Raw genomic sequence first — 20706 nt, 5'->3', positions numbered from 1 at the left:
GAAAATTATTAGAAAAAATTCTGAAGGACAGGATAAATCTTCATTTAGAAAGACACAGATTAATCAAGCACAGTCGGCATAGATTTGTTAAGGAAAGGTCATGTCTGACTAACCTGATTGAATTTTTTCAGGAGGTAACAATGAAGATTGATGAGGGTAGTGCATTTGATGTAATATATATAGGTTTTAGCAAGGCTTTTGATAAGGTCCCACATGGCAGACTGATCACAAAAGTAAAAGCCCATGGATCCAAAGCAAAGTGGCAAGTTGGATCCAAAATTGGCTCAGAGGCAGGATGCAAAGGGTAATGGTTGATGGGTGTTTTTGTAACTGGAAGGCTGTTTCCAGTGGGATTCCGCAGGGCTCAGTAATAGGTCCCTTACTTTTTGTGGTATATATCAATGATTTAGATTTGAATGTAGGGTTGCATGATTAAGAAGTTTGTAGATGATACAAAAATTGGCCGCGTGATTCATAATGAAGGAGAAAGCCGTAGACTGCAGTAAGATATCAATGGACTGTTCAGGTGGTCAGAATAGTGGAAAATGGAATTCAATCCAGAGAAGTGTGAGCTAATGCATTTTGGGAGGGCTAACAAGGCAAGAGAATACACATTAAATGGTAGGAGTGTAGAGTAACAGAGGGACCTTGGACTTCATGTCCACAGATCCCTGAGGTAGTAGAACAGGGAGATAAGGTGGTTAAGAAGGCATTAGCGATCCTTGCCTTTATTAGCCGAGGCATAGAACTGTATAAAACACTAGTTAGGCCACAGTTAGAATACTGCGTTTAGTTCTGGTCATCACATTACATGAAATATGTGATTGCACCAGAGAGGGTACAGAGGAGATTAAGGAGGATGTTGCCTAAACTGGAGAATTTTAGGGATGAGGAAAGATTGGATAGGCTGGGGTTTGTTTTCTTTGGAACAGAAGAGGCTGAGGGGAGACTTAATTGAGGTGTATAAAATTATGAGGGGCCTAGATAGAATGGATAGGAAGGACCTATTTCCCTTAGCACAGGGGTCAATACCCAGGGGGCATAGATTTAAAGTCATTGGTAGGAGGCTGAGAGGGGATTTGAGGAGAATCCTTTTCACCCTGAGGGTGGGGGTGGTCTAGAACTCACTGCCTGAGAGGATGGTAGAGGCAGAAACCCTCATAGCATTTAAAAAGTACTTGGATATGCATTTGAATTGCCATAACCTACAAGGCAATGGACCAAGAGCTGGAAAGTGGGATTAGTCTGGATAGCTCTTTGTCAGCCGGCATGGACACAATGGGCCAAATGGCTTCCTTCTGTGCCGTAAATTTCCATGATTCACTGATTCATTCCCATTTGCACCTCTTCTAGACTTATCTTTTGTTTCTTTACTTGTTCCATTACCATCTCCTTTTGCTTTGTATTATCATCCCTTTTGTAATTTAATCTTTACTACCTTCCACCCTATTACTGACCTTCCCTTTTGTTCTCTCACCCACTTCCCTCCTTTCCCTGCCTCTGCACTTGTTCAAAATCTGTTACATCTCTAACTTTTTCTAGTTCTGATGAAAGATCATCAACCTGAAACATCAACTCTGTTTCCCCCTCCACATTTGCCTGACCTGCTGAGTATTTCCAGCATTTTTTGTTTTTATTTCAGATTTCCATCATCCGCAGTATTTTGCTTTTGCAACAAAGCTCCTTTGCTTTGTTTGTTGCTCTCTCTGTCATGGTACTTATGGGCATGATTCGTGCTCTTGCTGCCTTTTAAAAATTCAGAATCTCAACCAATGTCTATTCTTTCTCCTCGGTTCCCCCAAAACAACCTCACTTTTGAAATATAGCACTATAAGATTGATTGTAATCAATAAAACAAATCCAATGTTCAAATATATCAGGTAACATTCATCAAACTTCAAAAGGCTTCAAAATTCAAGAGAACATCGCTGAAATGAAACTCCTTTTGAATTGCATTGATATTATTACACTAGATTCTGAAACTTTCCATATTTTTATAGCAACTCTTTGTCGACTGTGGGTTTCTGTCTTCCTCCTGTCTCAAAACCCTTATTGATGCTCATTTATTTCCTTTATTTGCATAGTGATAGCAACCCATTGTACATTTTCATTCTATTCCTTTTCATTTTTGACGTCTCCCTTGAGAAGGCAAATGGCATGTTGGCCTTCATAGCAAGAGGATTTGAATATAGGAGCAAGGAGGTCTTACTGCAGTTCTACGGGCCTTGGTGAGGCCACACCTTGAATATTGTGTACAGTTTTGGTCTCCTAATCTGAGGAAGGACATTCTTGCTATTGAGGGAGTGCAGCGAAGGTTTACCAGACTGATTCCCAGGATGGCAGGACTGACATATGAAGAAAGACTGGATCGACTGGCTTATATTCACTGGAATTTAGAAGAATGAGAGGGGATCTCATAGAAACATATAAAATTCTGATGGGATTGGACAGGTTAGATGCAGTAAGAATGTTCCCGATATTGGGAAAGTCCAGAACAGTCTAAGGATAAGGGGTAAGCCATTTAGGACCGAGATGAGGAGAAATTTCTTCACTCAGAGAATTGTGAACCTGTGGAATTCTCTACCTCAGAAAGTTGTTGAGGCCAGTTTGTTAGATATATTCAAAAGGGAATTATGGTTAAAGGGATCAAGGGGTATGGAGAGAAAGCAGGAATGGGGTACTGAAGTTGCATGATCAGCCATGATCATATTGAATGGTGGTGCAGGCTCGAAGGGCCAAATGGCCTACTCCTGCACCTATTTTCTATGTTTCTATGTTTCACTCTCTCTCTATTCTCGATTTATTTTTCAACCTATTTCCTTTTCTTGTGCTCTGTCCCTTCCCACTCCTCACATGCGAGGGAGAATTTCCACATATCTTGGATGATTCCATTTAGCTATACAGATCAAATGCCTGAGGTCACAGCAAACGTATACCTCCAAATACTATCTTATACTTCAACGGAATGCTACTCTGAAACATAACAGCAGTGCAGTGAATTGTATGACAAGAATCAATAGCTGTATCAATAATATAGCCCAGCTTCCATAACGGTATACAACAACTATGTTTATCAATGTATTATGAAACCATCCTGTTTTGAAGAACACTCGACATGTGGTTATAAATATCCTGCACGCTGATTACAGTAACATTTGCATTTATCCTTTTATTAAACTTGGAGCAATAAAAACATTTCAAAACTGCCTATGAACAAAGGAAGCTATACAACAAATGAATCCTGTACCAAATATTATCTACTGTTGTTCAGGAAAAAACACTGCAGAGGGAAAATGTTCATATATTTTTTTAAGAGGTGCATGTCCGAGAGTGCCAAAATAGGTGAATTAGCCACTATCTTTCTCATATATATCTCATTTAGGGGTGGGGTGGTCCACTGTATTTCATCAGACACTAATTTTCCTCTCTGAGAGGGGCCATTTTTCTGCTCTGTGCAGGGGTGTGGGAAAAGAGCCATATTTACAGCTCACGGGGAGGGGATATTGGGCTAGGCCATTTTGCACAATGTTCCCGAGACTCAAGGGAGAAATTCGGGAGTGCCTCATTTGGGGCGCTAACTTTTGAGGGTTGAAAAAATTAGTACCAGGCGCTAAAGGTTTTCAGCTTTCAAAAGATTTGGTGTTTGTGCTCCAGGAAGGAAGTGGAGTGCTAAATCAAGCACTTCACTTCCTTCCATGAGCGCTACAGGATGCAAGTTGTGCAGCGCTGCACAATGCGTTCTAAAGCTCCTTCTCTCTCTGAAAAGGGAAGTGCCATCGCTGCAGGCTCTGCATTGAGTCCAGTTACCTGATCTCCAATGGCAGCTGCAATCCGGCCTGATCAGCCCGATGCACTACAGCAGAGTGCCGGGCTGATCGATTGCGGCCAAAGAGGAATCAAAAAAATTGAAAAGCACCATTTTTGAAATATTGTACTTATCTCGGCCACCTCCCCTTTAATTTTTCCTCCTGAAGCACCTGGCCTCCTGATCAATGCTTCCTGCAGCTGCCGGTGTTTTTGCCTGGCATGCTGCAGTAGGCGGAACTGAAATTAGGGTCTGGAACGCTACCAGGTCGATGCGCACGGCAATGACGTCATGATCTCCGCCGCTGCAAACCTCCCGCCGAAGTTAGCAGGAGTCGGAGGCGATAATTGAAGGCGCTAAAGAGGCCAATTTCTAGGCCTCTACTTTATAACGCCGACTGAAAATGTGCTCCTTTGTGTTCACTGAGAATCTAAGCTGGCCCATACATCGCACTCCACACATAGTGAGGTTCCCTGTGCTGTCACCTCTGTGTGTGTCTTAAAAACGTTGATCGTGCTAGCCTGGACTTCCACTTTTCCAGTTGCAGGTCAGGGCCGTAAAAGGAGCAAGAGGCGTGGCAGCCCGGGAGCAGTATGGAGGCTGCTGCAGGAGGGCGACGACTTGGAGAAGGACGGTTGGATTGGACGTCACCAAAATCCAGGTTGCTGATTGGAGCATGGGCAGGAACAGCAGGAGAGGCAGCAAGCAGCAGAGGAGCGGCAAGGTCGAGGCGAAGGAGCAGCGAGAGATTGTAGAACGACGTGACGTGAGTTCGGAACCCAGAAGAGGCGTGGGCCCAGGGGCTACACGGGCTAGTCCACATTGCGATATATGTGTGCACTATGTCCGTGCAGCAGAGCTGGTCTCCAGTCGTCTTGCTTAATCCTTGCCATTGGACCAAGACCTAGCTCTGTCAAGCCCTTGTGGTGGCTGGTGTGCAACGACCACCACACGTTAAAAACATCCACACACCGGCATCTTCCACCCTTCAACGTGCAGTTCGGGGCCTGGAATGTCAGGTCCTTCATTGAAACACCTGTGAACTCATCCCTTTTTGATGTGGAAGCAAGTCATCCTGGATACAAGGGACCGCCTAAGAAGAAGGAGGACTTCCACTAGCACGAGCACTAAAAGTCAAACTCTGGTTGTTCACTTGACACAATTGTGCATTTTAGAAAAAGCCCTGTCAAATTTCACCTCAAGGCTCATAAGCTTTACGGGAAATTCAGTCTGTTTATGGAACCTCCCGTTTTATCGTAAAAACAAATATTGGAACAACGCCTGAATTGTAACAACTGCAATGCAGAATGCAAGAAAATCCTCCAAGAAATGTTTGCATGAGAAACTACAGTCCTTCTGAGTCCTGATTCCCATCAGAATGTACTGCTTATCTATTTTTACATTACACCCAAATCCTTTACAACTTAACAAGTCATTCTTCAATAGACACAAATTTAGAAATGCAAACTTTATTCAGCAATAAAAGATCTTAAATGTGCATTTTAAATCAATTACAAATAGCTTACTGCAATTCGATTCATCAGACCCATCTGCACAGTCGTGGTCCTTGTCACAGACCCATTCTTCAGGAATGCAGCGCTTGGTTACAGCACACAGGAACTGGTTTGGAGAACAGGTAACTTCAGCTAAGGGCAAAGTGACAAATGTTCTGTTAGAACATTATTAGTAAAATAAAATGTAAGCAAAAACTTCCAGCTAATGCATGACAATATTTGATTCAAACTTGGCTCCTGAACATGCCATGACTTATTAAACTTCTTATTCTGTTGAAAAACATTACATTTAAATTAAAACTACTTAGCACTTCGAAAAGTTATAAATAATAGAGTTATAAAGCACCATCAAATTTGCAGTCTTGTAGTTCTGAATAATGACATTCAAACTAAGTTCAACAATAACTAATATACATACAAATTGCCCAAATTAGATCATACATTTTAAACCAATTTTTGACCAACTTCAACTCTGAATAATTTGATTGAGCGGGTTCTATCTTATGCTTGTATCTGCATAATGGCTTGGTATTTACTTTGAATCCTGAATATAAAGTAGGATGAGGGAATAGAGGAAAAAGGAACGGCAGTAATCATGGGGGATTTTAACCTACATATCGATTGGTCAAATCAAATAGCACGGGGTCGCCTTGAGGAGGAATTCATAGAATGCATACGGGATTGTTTCTTAGAACAGTATGTTACAGAACCTACTAGGGAGCAAGCTATCTTGGATCTGGTCCTGTGTAATGAGACAGGAATAATAAATGATTTCCTAGTAAAAGATCCTCTTGGAATGAGTGATCACAGTATGGTTGAATTTGTAATACAGATTGTGGGTGAGGAAGTAATGTCTCAAACGAGCGTACTATGCTTAAACAAAGGGGACTACAGTGGGATGAGGGCAGAGTTGGCTAAAGTAGACTGGAAACACAGACTAAACGGTGGCACAATTGAGGAACAGTGGAGGACTTTTAAGGAGCTCTTTCATAGTGCTCAACAAAAAGATATCCCAGTGAAAAAGAAGGGCGGTAAGAGAAGGGATAACCAGCCGTGGATAACCAAGGAAATAAAGGAGAGTATCAAATTAAAAACCAATGCGTATAAGGTGGCCAAGGTTAGTGGGAAACGAGAAGATTGGGAACATTTTAAACGACAGCAAAGAATGACGAAGAAAGCAATAACGAAAGGAAAGATAGATTATGAAAGTAAACTTGTACAAAACATAAAAACAGATAGTAAAAGCTTTTACCGATATATAAAACGGAAAAGAGTGACTAAAGTAAATGTTGGTCCCTTAGAAGATGAGAAGGGGGATTTAATAATGGGAAATGTGGAAATGTCTGAGATCTTAAACAATTATTTTGCTTCGGTCTTCACAGTGGAAGACACAAAAACCATGCCAAAGATTGCTGGAAACGGGAATGTGGGAAGGGAGAACCTTGAGATAATCACTATCACTAGGGGGGTAGTGCTGGACAGGCTAATGGGACTCAAGGTAGACAAGTCACCTGGTCCTGATGAAATGCATCCCAGGGTATTAAAAGAGATGGCAGAAGTTATAGCAGATGCATTCGTTATAATCTACCAAAATTCACTGGACTCTCGGGAGGTACCAGCGGATTGGAAAGCAGCTAATGTAACGCCTCTGTTTAAAAAAGGGGGCAGACAAAAGGCAGGTAACTATAGGCCGGTTAGTTTAACATCTGTAGTGGGGAAAATGCTTGAAGCTATCATTAAGGAAGGAATAGCGGGACATCTAGATAGGAATAGTGCAATCAAGCAGACGCAACATGGATTCATGAATGGGAAATCATGTTTAACTAATTTACTGGAATTTTTTGAGGATATAACGAGCATGGTGGATAGAGGTGTACCGATGGATGTGGTGTATTTAGATTTCCCAAAGGCATTCGATAAGGTGCCACACAAAAGGTTACTGCAGAAGATAAAGGTACGCGGAGTCAGAGAAATGTATCAGCATAGATAGAGAATTGGCTGGCTAACAGAAAGCAGAGAGTCGGGATAAATGGGTCCTTTTCCGGTTGGAAATCGGTGGTTAGTGGTGTGCCACAGGGATCGGTGCTGGGACCACAACTGTTTACAATATTCATAGATGACCTGGAAGAGGGGACAGAGTGTAGTGTAACAACATTTGCAGATGACACAAAGATTAGTGGGAAAGCGGGTTGTGTAGAGGACACAAAGAGGCTGCAAAGAGATTTAGATAGGTTAAGCGAATGGGTTAAGGTTTGGCAGATGGAATACAATGTCGGAAAATGTGAGGTCATCCACCTTGGGAAAAAAAACAGTGAAAAGAAATATTATTTGAATGGGGAGAAATTACAACATGCTGTGGTGCAGAGGGACCTGGGGGTCGTTGTGCATGAATCCCAAAAAGTTAGTTTGCAGGTGCAGCAGGTAATCAGGAAGGCAAATGGAATGTTGGCCTTCATTGCGAGAGGGATGGAGTACAAAAGCAGGGAGGTCCTGCTGCAACTGTACAGGGTATTGGTGAGGCCACACCTGGAGTACTGCATGCAGTTTTGGTCACCTTACTTCAGGAAGGATATACTAGCTTTGGAGGGGGTACAAAGACGATTCACTAGGCTGATTCCAGAGATGAGGGGGTTACCTTACGATGATAGATTGAGTAGACTGGGTCTTTACTCGTTGGAGTTCAGAAGGATGAGGGGTGATCTTATCGAAACATTTAAAATAATGAAAGGGATAGACAAGATGGAGGCAGAGAGGTTGTTTCCACTGGTCGGGGAGAATAGAACTAGGGGGCACAGCCTCAAAATACGGGGGAGCCAATTTAAAACCGAGTTGAGAAGGAATTTCTTCTCCCAGAGGGTTGTGAATCTGTGGAATTCTCTGCCCAAGGAAACAGTTGAGGCTAGCTCATTGAATGTATTCAAATCACAGATAGATAGATTTTTAACCAATAAGGGAATTAAGGGTTATGGGGAGCGGGCGGGTAAGTGGAGCTGAGTCCACGGCCAGATCAGCCATGATCTTGTTGAATGGCGGAGCAGGCTCAAGGGGCTAGATGGCCTATTCCTGTTCCTAATTCTTACGTGCTTATGTTCTTATGAAACACAACTCAAATGCTGACAGAATCCTTCCAAGTGGCAAATTTTGATGGATTGAATTAGATCATATATTAAGACTGAAGAAGCCTTATTCACTTGAACTGAAGAAGCCTTATTCTTCTGCTCTTCTGAAGCAGACATTGCTAAATGTTTTACAACACAACTAAATGTCCTGATGTAGATCTTAAAATGATTGCTGATTATGGGAACTGTAAGTGCATTAAAAGTAAAACCATTTATAAACATGTGTTACTGTAATTGCAATTATATATAGATAGATTCATATTTTATACAAGTAATTCTTGTTGTACAATCATAGCCATATTAACCATCAACCCGTGTCAATATCAATACCTGCAAGAACTGTAAAATCTATGAGCTGGTACAGGAAAATTAATTAATTCTCAGCATAATACTATTAATTAGAATGCTTTAAAGTAGAGATTTAGGTATTCATTGTTAAATGCATGACAGGCAGATAATATGGATGAATTAAATGTCTTGGTTCATAAAAGATTTCATTAGATTTTCTTTCAAACAAGGACATATGTATTGGCCACGATATGACCTTGGAAATTCTCTAGCTGCGGGTGGATTAGAGCATTAAGCAGCATTGAGATTCATTGCAGGGAATATCTGATTCAGAATATCAGAGTCCTTTTAAAATTTTCAGAAATGCCAGTCAGGAGCAGTCATAATATTGGGGGAAAATGGCAGATTTCCTTTACAGTGACCTGGTGCAAGATAGATCACGAAAGACACGATGCCACTTGTGAGAGGCTACTTAAAAATATTTATTTACTAGAAACACAGAAACATAGAAATTTACAGCGCAGAAGGAGGCTATTTTGGCCCATTCTATCCGCGCCGGCTGACAAAGAGTCACATGGCCCTTGGTCAGCAGCCCTAAAAGTTACTTATAAACCTATGAACAATGACGAAAAGGCAAAGAGCACCCAGCCCAACCAGTCTGTCTCACACAACTGCGACACCCCTTATAATGAAACATTCTACCCTCCACCCCAACCGGAGCCATGTGATCTCCTGGGAGAGGCGAAAACCAGATAAAAACCCAGGCCAATTTAGGGAGAAAAAATCTGGGACAATTCCTCCCCGGCCTATCCAGGCGATCAAAACTAGTCCAGGAGATTACCCTGGCCGTATTCTATTCCCTGCAGTAATTACCATTATATCTGTGCCGTCCAACAAAAGGTGATCAGTCCAATCCCAATTACCAGCTCTAGGTTAAGTGCCCATCCAACCATCTCTTAAAAGTGGTGAGGGTTTCTGCATCCACCACTCTTCCAGGCAGCGAGTTCCAGATCCCCACAACCTTCTGCGTAAAGAAGCCTCCACCCTCAAATCCCCTCTAAACCTTCCACCAACCACCTTAAAACTATGCCCCCTCGTAATTGACACCTCCACCAATGGAAATAGGCCCTTACTATCCACTATGTCCAGACCCCTCAATATTTTGTACACCTCAATGAGGTCTCCTCTCAACTTCCTCTGTTCCAATGAAAACAAACCCAGCCTATCAAATCTGTCCTCATAGCTAAGATTCTCCATTCCAGGCAGCATCCTAGTAAATCTCCTCTGTACCCTCTCTAGTGCAATCACGCCCTTCCTTTAATACGGCGACCAGAACTGCACGCAGTACTCCAGCTGTGGCCTAATCAAAGTATTATACAATTTAAGCATAACTTCCCTGCTCTTGTATTCTATGCCTCGGCCAATAAAGGCAAGCATTCCGTATGCCTTCTTAACCACCTACTAAACCAGGATTCTTCCTCTCAATCTTCTTTCTTCTGTCATCATCATCATCGGCAGTCCCTCGAAGGGAGGATGACTTGCTTCCACGCCAAAAAGAGATGAGTTCACAGGTGGTTCAATGAAGGATCTAATATTCCAGATCCCAAACTACATCGTGTAGGGTGGAAGATGCCTGTGCTTGGATATTTTTAACATGTGGTGGTCACTGCACACCAGCCACCACACGGGCTTGACAGAGTTAGGTCTTGGTCCAGTGGCAAGCATTACCCAAGACTAACTGGAAACAGCTCTGCTGCACAGACCGAGCGTGCACACATATCGCAGTGTGGGCTGGCCTGTGCTACCCCTGGGCTCTCGCCTCTTCTGGGCCCCAGATTCACACCGCTCCTTGGCCCCGGTCACTTCCCTCTACGTACTCTTGCCACTCCTTCACCCTTCCTGCTGAGCCTGCCGGCACTGCAAACAGTGACCTGGCTTCGCAGCCGTCGCCCTCCTGCAGCAGCACGTGCTGCTTCCTGCAGTGGTATGCCACCACTCTAGAAAGTGGTGAAACATGTTGATATACAGTTCCCTCGGTGTCAGTCATTCAGTACTGCATCCAAGTAGTCATTCTTTATGTATGCCTTGGCAATGAGTTGGCGGGATATGAATGGAAGAGGGCCTTGTAGCCAAATCTAATGCCATCCATACTTTCCAACCACAATCAGAAGTGGAAATCCTGGCTAACTTTCTCCCTCTGCATCCAAGAATTATTGGCCAGGGTTTTCTGCTTCTTTGCTTGTGATTTTCTTCCCATTAAAGTGAATGGGTAAAAAAAAAGGGTGAGAATGAGCAGACGCAGAAAACCCTAGCTACTGACTCTATTGTAGCAGCCAACCACTAACAAAATTGCTAACTTTCAAGAGGAGCAAGAAATGACCATGGGATATCCCTGATCCATATTACTCAGTACCACACCACACAGTGGGCCCAAGTTTGCCCCTTCTGCTAGAACGGCACACCCCATGAGGTGCGTGGACTTTGTCGTACAGAAACAGCGGCGATTTCTTACCGCCGTATTCTCCCCATTGGTTCCAGGCCTGTGGCCTGTGGTGCAGCGCATCGGAATGCGTGGTGGGCGGAGCTACAGCCCTGCGGCAAAAAGAGTGCCGGCAGCAGTGCGCGTGCACAGTGGAGTCTGCGCGCATGCGCAGTAGCTCCTGGCCCTCCCAGCGCGTACTGTCTCTGGGCGACCCTATCCCTGGCCGAAGGGACGATGCGATGTTCGCAATCACTATCCCGGGCTGAGTGGCCTGCCGCACAGGCCGGCCGCTGCCTACCCGCGCTCCCTGAACAATTCCCATGGCAACACTGCAGTATGCAGCGTATACACTTGGAGATTTAGGCCACTTTGTTTGCAGTGCTAAGGAAATAATGTTAGCAGTCTATATAATATACTCCAGTACATAACTTAATTACTTTGAGCATGCATATATGACACATTTACCTAGCACTCTTTTCAGGCGGCAGGACCCTTTGTTCTTGGATTAGCAGCCTTGACAGAACTTACCCCTTTGATGTCTATGTATCTCAAATAGTATCAGCATTTTACATAATGACTAAGTATGCTGCAATAGGCGAGGTAGGAATTTTAAATTATTTATTTATTTATTTATTTATTTATTTATCTATCTATCATTTATTATTGATGATGGTTCTTTATTTTTAAAATGCTTTGGAAAATCCTCTAACTTCCCTTCCACCCCTCCCCCCTCCCCAATCTCTGGCTACCTGCGCCTGATTTCTAAAAGTGTCCGCAACATTTTTTAGAACGTGCAAAAGTGGACATTTACTCTGGCCTAAGTTAGTTTGGAGCAACTATTTGCTGGCCAAACTTGCTTAAATGGCCAAAACAGACGTAAGTGGCTGGGAACGTCCCCTTTTGAAAAAAAAACTAAACTTAAAAAAAGCCCTAACTAACTCACTTACACTGGCGCAAATTAAATGGCCAGAATTGCAACTAAAAAGATACTCCAGAAAAAAACGGAACAACTCCTGGGGAATTCTGGGCCCAGTTTATTTACTTATCATCATCATAGGCAGTCCCTCAAAATCGAGGAAAATTTGCTTCCACTCTAAAAGTGAGTTCTCAGGTGACTGTCCAATCTCTGTCACAGGTGGGACAGTTGTTGAAGGAAAGGGTGGATGAGGAGTCTGGTTTTCCGCAAGCTCCTTCCATTTCTTGCACTTGATTTCTGCATGCTCTCGGCGACGAGGCTCGAGGTGCTCAGTGCCCTCCTAGATGCTCTTCCTCCACTTAGGGTGGCCTTGGGCCAGGGAATCCCAGGAGACAGTGGGAATGTTGCACTTTATCAAGGAGACTTTGAGAGTGTCCTTGAAACATTTCCTCTGCCCACCTGGGGCTTGCTTGCTGTGTATATTTACTACTGAGCCTTGGCTAGGATTCATTCATATGCAAGACATGTTAACTTCAAAAGCTGAATCTTAAAACTCACGGCAATCACTTTCATCCTCGCCATCACCACAGTTATCTTGACCATTGCATCTGAAGATGATAGGAATGCAGCGCCTCTTCTGTGAACACTTAAACTGACTTGGAAGGCAAACGTGTGTCTCTAAAGAATGAAGAATAAAGACAATGTGCTCAATATTCATAATTTACATTACGTACATGACATATATATATTCTGAAGATAAACCTAAGCAATTCTATAATGGTACTTACCACAGTTTGCTTCATCTGAATTATCTCCACAGTCATTCTCACCATCACAGATGAAGGCGGGCTTAGTGCATATTCCTGTGCCGCACTGGAATTGCCCTGGCCTGCATTTAAATTCAGCTGGGAAGTTCAAAGAAGTGTTACTTATAGAAAGAAGGAACTAAAGTTAATTGGTGATAGACATCGAATGATTACTGTGCTAATTAAAAAGGTAAGGGAAACATGCAAAGGAGTTGTAACCGACATCTGCTATCTGCCGAATTATTTCTACAATGCCTTCGATGGTTCATAAAAGGAAGACTGTGTTCTCACTTACAACTGCTGCAGTCTGTTTAATTAATAAACAGGTTAACGTTTTGAGACTTTCACACCACTATTGGGACCATAGACAGTAATAGCTGCACATATATTGCAGGACAATGCACACCTTTCCAGGGAGGGTAATTTCCTACCATTAGCAAATAGTTTCATTTGATATTCGTCATATATGATATAGATTGAACACTATATAATTATTGGTGACAAAATGATTAAAAATACTCACGACAGTATTCAGGTTCATCTGATCTATCTCCACAGTCATCTTCTGTATCACATTTCCACCAGAATGGGATACATTTGTCATTGCTACAGACAAACTGTTGAGACAATATTAGGAATGTACTGGAATTAGGCCATATATGAAAGACATATTTATTGCTATATTTTGCAGAGAATAAGGAACAACTGGACACAAATTTGAAACATGGGGCATTATTAAGTGGCATTCCTTGCCCATTAATCTCTGTTCTCACTCAAAGTTACTAAGTTGGGAGCAGGGGATGGTGCAATATGTTGGAAAGTTGTAGTGTATTATTAATGCTTGGTTTACGGGCTTTCTCAGCAAGATGCAGAGTTCTTGGGAAATAAATTCAAATCACTTTTATGTATTTTACTTCCCTTATTCCTTTATATCGAAGAAGAGCAAGGGAGTTATCCCTAGTGGTTTGGCCGATATTTATTCCTCAATCAACGTAACAAAAGCAGATTATCTGGTCATTATCACATTGCTGTTTGTGGGAGCTTGCTGTGCGCAAACTGGCTGGCGCGTTTCCTACATTACAACATTGACTGTAAAACGCTTTGGTGCAATATAAATACAAGTCTTTCTTTTCTTTTTCCCTACTATCTGTGAAGACAGTGACTCGTGCTGTTTATGCCTTCTTGTGTGTTTGCAGCCCACTGACACCTCATCTGTGAGGCTGGATAGTAAGTGCGAGAAGGCTAATTAACAGTGGAGAGAGCATTGCAGCCAAGCTCCAATCCTATTCTCAAATCAGTATCCACAAAATAAACACTGGATGGCAATCAGGAGTGAGAACATTGGATGATTTTTCCTTTCCCTAGCTGAAGATACAGAGACCAGTTGGAAATGTCCCATTGAAACCACATAGTTATAAATAACATAGCACAGCCCAAAAAATGATCTTCTGATCTTTATGGTTAATATACAGGAGGGGGATTCCACTCATTACAGCTCTACAGCCTGAACCTCAATCCCCTAGCTACTACCTGTTGCTCCCTCATTTTTACCCAATTACTTACTTCCAAGTTTAAGTGTTTCACTAGCATTGGACTTAGCAGATGACACCTGCAGGAACGGGAAAGAACTGTCTGTGTTATCAGATCGTGTACAAGTTAAGTTTCACATTCGATCAATGTATTTCCTGTTCTAGGCACAGCTATCTGGTAATGACAATTGAGATGTGCCTAAGGAATTTTAGCATGGATGCTGTGACAGAACTGCACCATCACCTTCAACACAACATGTAACAACTGTCCAGTACTGCAATGCTCAGTTTTCATACATTGGGCTTGCTCCCATCTGAGGACATATGCAATGTCAGCCTATTATCTGTCCATAGATTTACCAAGGTCACAAGTGTAGCATGCTTAGGAGGAACAGGTGAATGTGGTCCTATTGTTTGCTTAGCTTTCCACAACGGGGAGGATGGGGCGGGGGGGGGGGGTGTGTTCCTCACTTTATATCTGTATCCATTGTAGACTAATTAGTAAAGATTGATTGCCATGATTAATTAACAACCTTATTATCATTGTATCATAGAAAAAAAGAAAGACTTGGATTTATAAAGTGCCTTTCACGACCACTGAATGTCTCAAATCGTTATACAGTCAATTGTAGAATTTACCAATATCTTGCAAAGATTCCAGGTACCGTTCCCCTACAGAGGAGAAGAATCCCTTTCTGGGCTTTTAAAATGAGTTTAAAGGGGCAGACGAAGCCTGCGGGGGATAAAAGGGGATGCATTCATGGAGACCCCCCACCGCCCCAGTGTTTGGACTCATAGGAAAGGGAATTCAAAATGGACCTAAATTACAGAAGCTTGAGATCCCCTAAACATCTATGGGAAGGAGCATATCAATTTTAAGATTCTACAACATTTTGGCTGTGAAGAAGAGTTACCAAATACAGGAGGTGGAGCCAATGTCTGAAGCAAATTTATGTATTATGGACCCCAGGCTATTCACCCCCTAAGAGATAATCGAATTACCCAATCAAGCACAATGGAAATCATGGTCAGAAAAACTGGACAATCCTAAAACAATGCAAAACCAGTGATAGCACATTCTCACACCCTAATCGAGTTACTGCTGACAAAGGAGACATTTGAAAATCAATGGACAGAACAGTTTAAACTGAGCCCAAGAGATTTGATGGGAGATAACGGAGCCTTTTTTTGGGATATATCTATCCCCCAGTTTTACACAGAAACTAGCAGAACACAGGAGAGAAGCAGAACACAAAACTAGCAGAACACAGAACGAAGCAGAACACAGACTGGAACTCACACAGACTGGAACACAGACACAGACAAGCAGCCTGCTTGCTCTACAGTGAAGAAATGGAATAATGAAGGAAACTACCAGAACTCATCAGGAACTGACCGAGCACGAGGCCCATGAAACGGAAGGTTGTCAGCAACCAAATTGACAACCACTCTACAATCTACTTCTGAACGACCCAACGGGGGAGAAATTACCAAAAGGGACTAACTAAAACTATTCCTAATCAAAGAAAGTGGGTACTTACCCCATACATCCAAAACGCAACTTAGCGCATCAACGGACGCACCCCAACCAAAGACTACGCAGTCGAAGTCCTCTCCTCCGTCTGGGGTACGGCTCGCCTAGAAGGCCAAGTGCAGCGAACCCCGAAACCACGATTCACTGGCAACTGTCTAAAGGGATTGATGAGCATAGCCCCTGAACCCTCAGAGCTATAACTTAGTTAGTTAGGGGAATTGGGAGGTGGGAGGCTGGGATAACTTGTGTAAATGTATCTGTATTCTCCTCTTTACCCCATTTAGAGTTTAAGCTGTATTCTTTTCCCCACAGGCTGTAATTTGACATTTTATTCAATGTGTTGTACCCTTCAGTGTGTATTGGTCTGTGTGTGTTATTAAAGGTGTGCCTTTTACTTCTTTTTAAACACAATAAAGCCATACCTGCTTCCTACCTTGAAACCAATTGTCTGTCCAAGTCTGTCACAGTCCCTTCATAATTCCAGTGTCTAGAACCAAGGGTGTGGGAGCGATTCGGAACCGCTCATATAAGGTCAGAAGGGAAAGCTGACCCCCTGCAAACCACCCCTTACATAATGGCGACCCAGATGGGACACTGGTACAAGGGACCTGATAAGAGAGAGACTGGTTTCAGGAAACAAAGCAAAATGGAAGAGGGGATTTCCTCGTATGTGTTTAAGAGGGTAAATCTGGCTAAGGAGTGGGTACTCGATCTATTGTATGCCGAGCGTCCAGAAGATGCTGCAGCTCAATGGACCAGGAGCAAGGACCATAAAAGGTCGATAGAGAAGGCCATTTGACTAATTTGCCTTCAGCAACAGATCCGGCTTCTAGATGAGGAGAATGAGAAATTAAAGGGAGTATTGAGACAGGCAGAAGAGAGGTCCAGCGCAAGGGCCACAGTCAGGGACAGGCTGTGGACAGAGGTGGGACAGTTAAAGGAAAGTAGAGAGCTCACTAAAGAAAGGCACAAAACCCAACTGGACCTTTTACAGTGTCAGATTATTGAAGCCAAGAATAGCGAACTGGCATTGCGGGAAGAGAATTCCCGCCTCGCCAAGCAAGTTAAAGAGTACGGGGAGAGGGTGAGAGACATTCAGGTAGCCTATAAGGTAGTCAGTACCAGGGACTTTGAGGCAGGAGACCACGGCCCCTGCCAGCAGCAGATCCAAAGCTTGAACCTTGCTCTATCCTGGGCTAAAGGCATGGTGTGCCTGATAAACCCGTGTTTAGCCCAGGAATATCTGGTAGAGCAAGGAGAAACCCCTGAGTCACCGCCTGCAGCTCCCAGGAATGGCCCGGGGAAGCAGGGGTGTCAGCCAGAGTGCGGGGCAGGCAAGGATTGCGAACTACCAACACCGGCAGCCCCGAGTTTTAACTCGGCTTGGCAGCAGGGGGAAGAGGGTGAGCCAATACAAGAAGGGCCGGAACCAGGGCCAATGCACCCGGTCCGGCAGCAGAAGTTTGTCCCGTCTGATGCCAATGGGGCAGCAGGACCCCAAGAAAGCAACTTCATAGTCCCCCACGACACCCAAAAACTGAGGGCTATGATAGGCCACCTAAGTAAGCTCACCCAACAGGGGGATCCCTCGGTACACTTCCTGGAAGTGGAACACACAGGGGATATTAACAGGTGCGATGATTCAGAGCAGGCTAAGCTGTTGCTCTTCTCGCTAGACACCAAGCTGTGCCATTCCCTCTCTGCAGACAGCAGAAAGGGGCGAAACATGTACGCTACGGTTAAGGAGGAGGTTCTAGAGGCCACGGGTATGAACGACGGGAGTCCTTTCTCCCAAGTGGAAAAAACAGTGCAGCTCTATGGGGAGACTCCACAGGCTTTCGTAGACAGGTTGTGGCCAGTCTACGAAAGGGCCTGTAGTGGGGCTCTTGACCGGGCCCACCTGAACCCTAACGAGCTGGCTCACTGGCTCCGCAGCCTGGTGGCAAACAGCTTACCTGGAGTAAAGGCAAAAGCCGAGGTCTGGTTCGATCCAAGAGATCCCAGAACCACCGAGGAGACAGTGGTCAGACAGTTGACACTGGCTTACTGGAACGGTAGAGGGACAGAGGAGCCCTCCTCTAAAGGGAGGGTCCAAGAGATTAAACCCAGCCAAGGCAAGAGAGAGTGGCATCAGGAAGGTGGGAATCCTCCCCACAAAGGGGGCGAGTGTTTTGGGTGTGGGAAAAGTGGGCACTGGAGGAAGGACTGTAGGAACCCATGGAAAGGGACTAAGGGAAAGGCTATTTCAGCCCCAGCCCGTAAGGCCGGGGCAGGAACACCCGACTCATATGAGACACTCGTAGCCGCCCTACAGACACTCATAAACGGACAGGGAGCAGTAGCTATCGCAACCGGTCCAGTAGCCGGTACGGTAAAACCCTCTGCTCCAACCCACCCAGATGCATGACTAGAGCCAGCGCAGCCTGTGTACCTGTGTTCCCTAGAGTACGATGCCTGGAAGAGATCGTGCGTTACGATGGAGGTGGAGAAAGTGAAAGGGACCTACCTGCTAGATACTGGTGCTTCCAGCACCCTTGTATATGCAGATAACCCGGCTACCTCACCTCTATCGAACGGGGTCCCGTACAGTCTAGTGGGGTTTACAGGCAATGAGCAAACTGGTTCGTTTTCCATCCCGCTCACCATTCAGTTAGGGACACTCAAAACCAAATGGAAGTGTGTCCTGATGAAATGGGAGCAGAAGGGAAAAGGGATCCTGGGGGCTGATTTTATCATTTGCCACCAGATCCTAGTGGATCTCAGGAACCACTGTCTATGGGGAGCCATAGTGACTGACAGGGAAGGTGAGGTGGCGGTGATCCCAGAAAAGGGGGCCAAGGGAACATTGTGTACCGTGAAGCCAAAGGAGGGTTACGACTTGGAATTACTGGTCAGTAACACCCCAGTGGAGTACCAGGCATATGTACGGGCACACCTTGCAGCATTTGCCACCCACAAACATGACTGTGGTAGGGTAATGGGGGTGGAAGTTAGTATAGAAGGGGACCCCATGACCCGACCACAAAAGCAATATAACTTCCCCAGGGAGGCAGAGGCAGACCTGACAATGGCGCTGGGATCACTGGTAGAGCAAGGGGTGTTAAGACCGATAGCAACCCATGTGAACTCTCCACTGTGGCCAGTTAAAAAACCGGACAACTCATGGAGGGCCACCGTGGACTATCGAGTACTAAATAAGAATATCCCTGCCTGTGCACCTACTGTAGCAGCCGTAGCGGATCTCATAGGGAGTATTCCAGCATCCGCGACCACTTTCACGGTGCTGGATATTTCAAATGGGTTCTGGTCCATTCCTTTAAAATGGGAGGACCAGTACAAGTTCGCCTTTACCTTTAAGGGCCAACAATACATGCGGAACTGTCTTCCCCAAGGCTTCCACAATAGTCCAGCATTTTTCACCAATGCATGGTGAACTGTTTAAAGGGCTTTAGCAGACCCCAGCAGTTGGTGCAGTATGTGGATGACCTGCTCCTGTTCACCAATCAGGGGGAGGAGCATGGCCTACTGCTGGCTGAGCTGCTGGAGCTGCTAAAAGAAGAAGGGTTTAAAGTAAACCCCAAGAAGGCACAGATCGGCCAGAAGGAAGTCAAATTCCTGGGGCTGACTGTGCGCGCTGGGGAAAGGGCCATAGACAAGGCTAGAAGGGAGGCAGTACAGGAGTTACCAGGAGTTACCAGTCCCCAACACAGTGACAGGGGTAAGATCCTTTCTAGGGCTCACCGGGTACTGCAGAGACTTCATTGAGGATTATGCAGCCACCGCAACCCCTCTGTGCAGGCTCCTACACAAGAGTGTGGAGTGGGACTGGGATGAGGGTTGCGAGGCAGCATTCAATCAGCTGAAGTAGGACTTGCAGACCGCGCCAGCCTTAGGAGCGATAGATGTAGGATGGAGCTGGCAGCCAGCGGGGACAGTTTGAGCTCAGTGCTGCTTCAAGAGCGGCACGGCCAGCTGAGACCGGTGGTTTACTCCTCCAGGATCCTCACAGATGTGGAGAAGGGGTACTCCAACTGTGAGAGACATCTCCTAGCCACACATTGGGCAGTGAAAAGATCCTTGATCTTCACAGGAGGGTCTCCTCTAACACTCCTAATCCACCACACACCTACTCAGATGCTCCTAGATAGGAGGATTAAGGACGGGATGGTGAGCAGTGCCTGCATTGCTCGCTGGACCCTGCTCCTCTCCCAGATGGACCTCAGAGTAGAAGGCCCCCGCGAGCCAAGGCTCGCAGCCAACCTAATCCACCCAGGGAAAGCCCATAGGTGCTCCATAGAAGGGGTATGGGAGGTAAACATTGGCCTTTGGGTGGGGTTACATTCTACAGGCCGGGACATCTACGTGGACGGGTCCAGCACGGTATCTGCTGGCGAACGACTCACTGGGTGCGGAGTCTATGACCCAAGAGCAGGTATTGCCCTGGCAATCAAGCTCCCCAGCACCATGAGCGCCCAGCATGCTGAACTGTCTGCCGTAATGTATGTGGTGACCCACCGCGAGGAATTCCCTACCCCGTACATGATTTGCTCGGACAGTATGTTCACCTGCAATTCATGTACGGAGTACCTGGCTATCTGGTTCCATCGCGGATACACGTCCGCTGACGGGAGACCCCTGGCAATCAAGCCCCTGCTGGAGAAAATCATGACAGCGGTGGGGAAAGAAGGAAAGTTCTACATACATAAGGTGAAG

The 20706-nt window shown here is 44.9% G+C and overlaps 1 protein-coding gene across 1 annotated transcript in view; it reads right to left on the bottom strand.

The window, feature by feature from the left end:
• The window catches only part of LOC139253819 (low-density lipoprotein receptor-related protein 1-like), a 2398725-nt gene that overhangs the window by 256221 nt on the left and 2121798 nt on the right, over positions 1-20706 (bottom strand). The window contains exons 64-67 of the mRNA XM_070873585.1: positions 13454-13547; positions 12913-13029; positions 12683-12802; positions 5332-5451 (exon numbers count right to left, since the gene is read on the bottom strand). Coding sequence (XP_070729686.1) covers positions 5332-5451; positions 12683-12802; positions 12913-13029; positions 13454-13547 — 451 coding nt within the window. The remainder of the gene's footprint in view (positions 1-5331; positions 5452-12682; positions 12803-12912; positions 13030-13453; positions 13548-20706) is intronic.

The sequence above is a fragment of the Pristiophorus japonicus genome, chromosome 3, assembly GCF_044704955.1.
Source record: "Pristiophorus japonicus isolate sPriJap1 chromosome 3, sPriJap1.hap1, whole genome shotgun sequence".
NCBI classification, from domain to species: Eukaryota; Metazoa; Chordata; class Chondrichthyes; family Pristiophoridae; genus Pristiophorus; species Pristiophorus japonicus.
Note: the sequence above shows the minus strand (reverse complement) of the source record. Positions and strands in the feature narration are given on the sequence as shown.